General features: G+C 51.5%; 1 protein-coding gene across 5 annotated transcripts in view; it reads right to left on the reverse strand.

The window, feature by feature from the left end:
* Positions 1–3361: 3361 nt before the first annotated feature.
* OGDH (oxoglutarate (alpha-ketoglutarate) dehydrogenase (lipoamide)) overlaps positions 3362–8077 on the reverse strand; it is a 40530-nt gene continuing 35814 nt past the window's right edge. For all 5 annotated transcript variants that reach the window (XM_005882872.1, XM_014530552.1, XM_005882873.1 and 2 more), the window contains 3 exons: positions 4588–4751; positions 4319–4473; positions 3362–4239 (listed from right to left, as the gene is read on the reverse strand). In XM_005882872.1, coding sequence (XP_005882934.1) covers positions 4119–4239; positions 4319–4473; positions 4588–4751 — 440 coding nt within the window. In that variant the 3' untranslated portion in view covers positions 3362–4118. The remainder of the gene's footprint in view (positions 4240–4318; positions 4474–4587; positions 4752–8077) is intronic.

An 8077-nucleotide genomic window follows, 5' to 3' on the forward strand; every position in this document is an offset into this window, starting at 1 on the left:
GTGGCGCCCTGCCCTGCGGAGGTGGGCGGTTTCCTGGCTTAAGGCAAACCACGCGACCAGACACGTCACAGTGCCCCTTGCTCTTCTCTCCCCCGGAGCTGCCCCCTTGGACCGGCTTTGGGTTCCCGCGGAAGAAGCATTTGATCAGTTTGCACCTTTCACGTGCCATTATCACCCTTTAAACTTTCCTCCACTTTTCCTCCCCCTTTAGGAAGACCACGTTGCCGTGATTACCCTCAACTTTAAAAAAAAATGTTTTTATTGATTTCAGAGAGGGAGAGGGAAAGAGAGAGAAACATCAATGATGAGAGAGAATCGTTGATTGGCTGACTCCTGCACACCTTCTACTGGGGATCGAGCCCGTAACCCAGGCATGTGCCCTTGACTGGAATCGAACCTGGGAACTTTCCGTCTGTAGGCAACGCTCTATGTTGAGCATGTGTCAGTATTTCATTCCTTTCTATGGCTGTGTAATATTCCATTATATGGGTAGACCACATTTTTTAAAATCGGAGGGATGGGAAAGCTCTTAAAAACTTTTTTGATTGGTTGATCTTCGAGAAAGGAAGGAGAGAAGAAAGGGAGAGAGAGAGAGATTTGTTGTTCCACTTATTTATGCATTTGTTGGTTAATGCTTGTGTGTGCCCTGAGGATTGACCCCCCCAACCTTGGCGTATCGCAAAGATGCTCTAACTGGGCAGGGCTAGGCCATGTGTTTTTGACCATCAGTTGATGGGCATTTGGGCTGTCTCTGCTTTTTGGCTGTTACGAATAATGCTCCTGGGAACATCTGTTTTCATTCCTCTGGGTATATCCCTAACAGTGGAACAGCTGGGCCGCAGGCAACTCTGTATTAAACCTCCGAGGGGCCTCCATCCTGTGTCCACAGAAGCTGCACCATGTTGCTGTCCCACCAGCAGTGCCCTTTCCCCACACCCTGTCTTTTCTGTTCTAGTCGGGCCAGTGAATGTGAGGTGGTATCTCATTGTGGTTTTGACTTGCATTTTCCTCGTTGATATGTTGAACACCTTTTCATGTGCTTACTAGTCATACATAATTTTTCTTCATAATTTTTTAAATCGAATGTACTGGAGTGACATTGGTTAATAAAACTATATGTGTGTGTGTGTGGTATATATATATAGCCCCTACTGGGAACCAAGTTCACAACCTGGGCCTGTGCCCTTGGCCGGAATCGAACCTGGGATCCTTTAGTCCCCAGGCCCACACTCTATCCACTGAGCCAAACTGGCTAGGGCCCTATGTAAGCTTTAACCAAGTTGAGTTTTTATTATTGAGTTGCAGGAATTCTTTATACTAGTATATTCTAGATCAGCAGTTCTCAACCTGTGGGTCGCGACCGCTTTGGGGGTCAAACGACCCTTTCACAGGGGTCGCCTAAGACCATCAGAAAACACATATATAATTACATATTGTTTTTGTGATTAATCACTATGCTTTATGTTCAATTTGTAACAATGAAATTGGGGGTCACCACAACATGAGGAACTGTATTAAAGGGTCGCGGCATTAGGAAGGTTGAGAACCACTGTTCTAGATATGTCTCTTTTCAGATATATGATTTGTAAATATTTTCTGTGAGCTGTCTTTTCACTTTCTTGATGGTGTCTGGGCCCTGGCAACCAACTGATGTGTCTCACATCGATGTTTCTCTCTCTGTCTCTCTTCCTCCCTTACACTCTCTCTAAAAATGAATGGAAAAATATTGTTGGGTGAGGATTAACAACAACAAAAAGAACCAACCAATGAGTGCATAAATAAGTGGAACATATCAATGTTTCTTTCTCTAAAACCAATTAAGTTTTTTTTTTTAATTTTTTTTATATTTTATTGATTTTTCACAGAGAGGAAGGGAGAGAGATAGAGTTAGAAACATCGATGAGAGAGAAACATCGATCAGCTGCCTCCTGCACATCTCCTACTGGGGATGTGCCCGCAACCCAGGTACATGCCCTTGACCGGAATCGAACCTGGGACCTTTCAGTCAGCAGGCCGACGCTCTATCCACTGAGCTAAACCGGTTTCGGCCAATTAAGTTTTTTAAAAATAAATAGAACCCTGTAGTGATTTCTCACAGCACTCAGGGCAAGATGAAACCCAAGTCCTCACCAGGCCCACCCTCTTCACTTCCTGTTCCTGTCCTCACTCACTGTGCTCCAGCCCCCAGGGACCGATGCCAGCCTCTCCAACTCCTGGTATTTCCACTTCCTGTGCTTTTTCCTGTTACTCCTTTCCCCTATTTCCTTTGGGTCAGTTTTTGGGCTCAGGACTTTGTATTTTTTAAAAAAATAAATTTTTATTGATTTCAGAAAGGGAGAGGGAGAGACAGAAACATCAATAAGAGAGAATCACTGACTGGCTGCCTCCTGCACAACCCCTACTGGGGATCGAGCCCACAACCCAGGCATGTGCCCTTGACTGGAATTGAACCCGGGACTCTTCAGTCCACAGGCTGACGCTCTATCCACTGAGCAAAACCAGCCAGGGCCAACTTTGTATTCTTAAAAATTGAGGGGATGCCTGGCTGACATGGCTCAGTGGTTGAGCATCGACCTATGATGGTTTGATTCCCGGTAAGAGCACATGCCCAGGTTGCGGGTTTGATTCCCAGTGTGGGGCATGCAGGAGGCAGCCGTTCAATGATTTTCTCTCTCGCCGTCTCTCCTTTTCTCTCTGAAATCAATAAAAATATATTTTAAAATATTGAGGAGGGAGACCTTGGCTTCCGGGATCCCTAACTGGGGCCGAGTGCAGGCCCTGGGCACACAGGACACCCGCCTGCATGTGGCCGCCTCAATGCAGCACTGGAGGGCTGTCGGGCAAGCTGCAGGGAGCATGCAGGATAAAATAGGTTCTGAGGAGGCTTCTAGGGCAAGGGACTCAGGTGTGGCCTCGAGGATGGGGTGACCATCAGGAGTTCCTGCTACTGGAGGGACCCCATGTCCACGCCCAGGCCTTTCCCTGAGCTCTCCCTCAGGCTGGTCCCGGAGGCTAAGGCTGACCAGGTGTGGGCTCAAACTGGGACTCTTGTCAAGAGGGGACCCTGGCCCTGTGGGGATGGGGACCCTGCTGGTGTGCCCGCTCCTCTGAGAGCCACTTGGGCTGGCTTCTGGGTGGGGATGCTGACCAACAACAGGTGCCCAGGGGACCCACCAGGCCACGCAGAGGGACCGAGAGCAGGGGAGGCTCTGAAATTGAACCCGACATGATGTGCACGGATGGCGGGCAGGCCAGGCAGGAGGAGGGGTGCTGGCCTGCGGGCACATGAGCACAGGCGTGGGGGTGAGGGGCAGGTGGAGGCCTCAGGAGAAGGCGGCGGAAAGAATGACTCGCAGACAGGTTCACGGATAACTTAGTTTACAAGTCAAGCCAAATGCAACGCAAAGTGTTTTCCTTTTTTTTAAACCAAAATAAATAAATCAGATCTGTCCCTGTGACAGGTGAGGGGAGGCCCTGCCTCGCCCCCGACAGCTTTGGCACAGCAGAGAGAGAACTCCCAGTTGGGTCTCCACGGTGCGGAAGGGGCCAGGAGAGAAGTCCGGGCTGTGCGGGGCCGAGGGAAGGTGGCCAGGGAGCAGGACCGTCAGACCCGTGGCCGCCTGGCTGTGGGCCAGGTGGAGCTCTCTGACCACCCTTCCTCTGGCCACGCACCCGGGACCCTCCGCGAAGTGCAGGGACACTGGAGAGCGGGCTGCCTGTCAGGTCAGGTTCAGGCCCTGTCAGCTGCCCCACCCGCTCCACAGGGCTCCAAGGGCGATGGTTCCTGCCAGGTGTCGGCTCCACCAGGAAAAGCCGCCCACCTGGTGCCAGTGCAGGACCCCTGCTGGGTGGTCAGCCCCATGGGGCTGTTCCTGGGTGGAGCTGGGGGTGGGGCTGGCCGACCCTCCCAGGACTCCTGCAGGGCCCTCTCCTCCAGCTCCCACTGCCTCTGAAGGCTGCTCAGTGGAGAAGCTTGGAGCCCGGGAGCCGGCCCTGCGAGGACAGCAGCAGGCTACTAAGGGGCGAGGAGTGTGGGCACGCGGAGGCACTATGTATTCTTTAATTGAGAAGCGAGGGCAGTGGTGGACGGAGGCTGTGGCCCAGCGGCCAGGCAGCATCTACGAGAAGTTCTTGAAGGCATCCAGGTCGAAGGCCGTGTCTAGCAGGCGCTGCAGCTCCGTAAGGTGGGTCTTCTTGTTGCCGGTGGCCGGTGCTGCCGCGGGGTCTCGGCCAGCGTACCTGGGGGGACAGAGCAGTGATGTAAGGCACCCGAGGGCCCGGATCCCCTGCCACCGGTCCCCACGCGGGCGGCACCTACCACACGGGCTTGGCACGGTTGATGGTGGTGCGCAGCCGGGGCTTCACGTAGTCGTAGTAGCCCTGGTTCTTGTGCTCCTCCTGGCACCAGGCCAGATCGGCGTTGGGGTACTTCTGCACCTCCTGCAGCAGCAGGTCGAAGGGGAACGGCGACAGCTGGGGGAGAGGGGCTTGTCAGGAGGACGTTCAGAGCAGCGGCGAGGTTGGCACCAGAGGGACGGTGTGTGTGTGTGGAGGTGCCCACACCAGCTGCCGCACCCCTGCCCTCACCTGCTCGATCCTCGTGATGGCCACCTGCTCCACCATGTCCCGCGCTTTGCGCTCGCGGGTGAGGTCGTAGTACACCTTGCCGGTGCAGAACAGGAGCCTCTTGACGTTCTCTGGGTTCTGGGCTGCAGGGCCATCTTCTGGGATCACCCGCTGGAAGTGGGTCCCTAGGAGAGAACCCGGACCCAGCTAAGGACACCCAGTGTCTGCTGCCCATGCGAGTGAGGGACCACACAGCAGGGTGGCAGGGCTGACGCCAGGAGCCCCCCGGCCTTGGATGCCCTTGAGTTTTCCAGCCCAAGGAGGCCTTGGGAAGCACATGCAAGGAACAGCCTGTGGACACGGTCAGCCTTGGATGGCGGACGACCCCGTCCACCCTTCAGAACAGACTTCAGGGGCCACTGGGTCTAGAAAAGCACCCCGTGGCCACCTGCTCCGACCCCTCAGGAGCTCACAGACACTGGACCTTCCCACACAACCCTGCCAGCAGTCAGGAGCTCATGGCTGGGACCAGGCCCAGGGGACAAGGCTGACCTTGGGAAGCTGCGTCCAAAATGAGGCGCTCACTTAGCGAAAGGAGCGAGGACCAGAAGGAAACCACCTCCAGGGGATAAAGGCCAGATCAGAAAGCCCACAGCGCACACAGTGCTCAGTGGTTCAAGACAGAAAGCTTTTCTCTAAGGTCAGGAATGAGGGCGTCCACTCTCACCACCTCTACTCAACACAGTGCTGGGGGTCCAGCCAGAGCATTGGGCAGGAAAAGGAAATAAAAGGCACCCAAACTGGAAAGAAAGAAGTAAATCTGTGTGTAGATGACACGTATTATGTGTAGAAAATCCTAAATATTCCACAAAAAACATCAGAACTAAGAAACACACTCAACAAAGTTGCAGGATAGAAAACTCAACAACCAGAACTCAGCTGCAGTTCTGTATACTAACAACAAACAACCCAAACATGAAACTAAAAAAACAACTGCGTTTGAAATAGCACCAAAAAAAGAATAAACACTTAGAAATAAACTTAATCAGGAAGGTGGAAGACTTATTCTTGAAACTACCAAATATGCTGAAATAAAGAAGACACTAATAAGTGGAAAGACACTTATGTTCATGGACTAGAAGACTGAATATTGTTAAGATGTTCATATACTCAAAGCGATCTATAGATTCAATGCAATCCCTATCAAAATCACATTTTTTTTATTTTTTGCAGAAAGAAAACTCCATCTCCTAGAGACCCACTTCCAGTGGGTGATCCCAGAACTCGGAAAATGTCAAGCCATCCTAATGTTCATGGAATCTCAGAGGATCCCAAACAGCCTCGACTGTCCTGGGAAAGAACGAAGGATCCAAATTCCCGATTTCACAACACAAAGCACACTGTGAAGCACAGCGGTCAGCACAGCGTGTCCTGCCTGGCAGGTGGTCCTGCCTGGTGGGCTGGGCTTTGTCCCAGGCACTGAAAGGCTGTGCTGGACTCCCGGCCAGGGCACCCAGCTCCTGTTTTATGTGATGTCATAATAAGGAAATGTTCTGTATCCCAAACAAGCAAGCAAACACCACAGGGTGGACCTGGCATCAAGACAGACCTGCAGACCCTGGGGTAGAACAGAGAGCCCAGACCTAAGTCCTCACATCTGTGGTCAAGTGACTTCTGACAAGGTGCCCAGACCACTCATGGGCAAAGGCCAGTCTCCTCAACGAAAGTGCTGGAAAAACGGCATATCCACAGGCAACGAAGCTGGACCCTTACAGCATATGCCAAAACAACTCCAACGATTACAGACTTGACAGAGCCAGAATCACAAACTCAGAAGAAAATACGGGTGAAAGCTCCACAACGCTGGCTTTGGCAGTGATTTCCTGGAGGTGACATCAAAGGCACAGGTAAAAGCAACCAAAAACAGACACATTTAACTTCATGCAAATTAAAAAATTTTATGCATCCAAAGACAATACACAGAATGGGAGAGAACAGTCGCAAGTCATGTATCTGACAAGGTATTAATACCAGCAGGGTCCCAGGTTCGAATCTGGTCAAGGGCACATGCCCGGGTTGCGGGCTCGATGCCCAGTAGGAGGCAGCCAATCCATGATTCTCTCTCATTGATGTTTCTATCTCTCTCACCCTCTCCCTTCCTCTCTGAAATCAATAAAAATGTATTAAAAAATATATATCCAGCATACAGAGAGAACTAAATTGAGCAACAAAACAATACGCAATTAAATAATGGGTGAAGCCCTAGCTGATGTGGCTCAGTGGATAGAGTGTCGCCCTGCGGACTGAAGGGTGCTGGGTTCAATTCCAGTCAAGGGCACAGGCCCAGGCTGCTGGCTGGAACCCCAGCAGTAGGGGGCGTGCAGGAGGCAGCTGATTCCTGATTCTCTTCCATCACTGATGTTTCTATTTCTCTCTCCCTCTCTGAAATCAGTAGAAATATATTTTAAAAAACTGGGCGAAGGACTTGAACACACTTCTCCAAAGAAGGTACGCAAACAGCAAAAGATGCTCAACATCCTTATCGTCAGGGAAATGCAGACCCAAACCCCTCGAGAGGCACCTCAGGCCTCAGATGCTGTGACACAAAAACCAAAACCCACGCCCTGGCCGGATGCAGAGACGGAACTGTGCACCGCTGTGCACGTGAAACGGCGCGCCACCGCCTGCTACAGCCTGGCGCCTCCGAAAATTAAAACCACAACTACCCACCACCCAGCAGGCCCCCTTCTGGGCACTGATCCATAGACCTGAGCAGGGGCTCGAAGCACCTGTGCCCCAGGCTCCCAGCAGCACCGCCCCCAGCAGCTGAGGTGGAGATGGCTGAGCCCATCGAGGATGAGGGTGAGCGCTGCTTAACAAGCACCGAACAGCTCTACCAACTGACTTATTTTTCTTCAATAAAGTTGCATTAAAAAAAGGATACATTTCTCATGCATTGCAAATGAAATACCATGTTTTTTGTTACTATTTTACTCTAGTGTTTTACTTTTTGGTTGTATCAAACTTGTGCATTAAATAAAATCATATTCTGTTTAAAAAAATAAAAGGATAAAAGATAAACCAAGTGTGGTCCACCCACACGTGGACTATTGCTCAGCCAGCCTTAAAAAGGAAGGAAATCGGACAAAGTGGCTGGACCTCGAGGACACGATGCTGATGGACTAAGCCAGATACTTCATGACCCCTCATGGGAGGTCCCCAGAGTCAGATTGAGAGATAGTAGCTGGGGTGCAGGGCTGGGCAGGGAGGGGGTCAGTGTCTGAGGGGACCGAGTGTCAGTTTGGAAGATGGGGAGCTCTGGAGATGCCCGAGGTGGCTGTACACTTGACTGGGTAAGATGGTAAGTTAACATCTACACTAATAAAAGAGAAACATGGTAATTGGCGTACGACCGCTACCCTTCCCATTGGCTAATCAGCATATTCTTATGCAAATTAACTGTCAGCCAAGATGGCGGCCGGCAGCCAGGCAGCTGGAAGCGAGCATGAGG

The sequence above is a fragment of the Myotis brandtii genome, unplaced genomic scaffold, assembly GCF_000412655.1.
Source record: "Myotis brandtii unplaced genomic scaffold, ASM41265v1 scaffold743, whole genome shotgun sequence".
Lineage (NCBI taxonomy): Eukaryota > Metazoa > Chordata > Mammalia > Chiroptera > Vespertilionidae > Myotis > Myotis brandtii.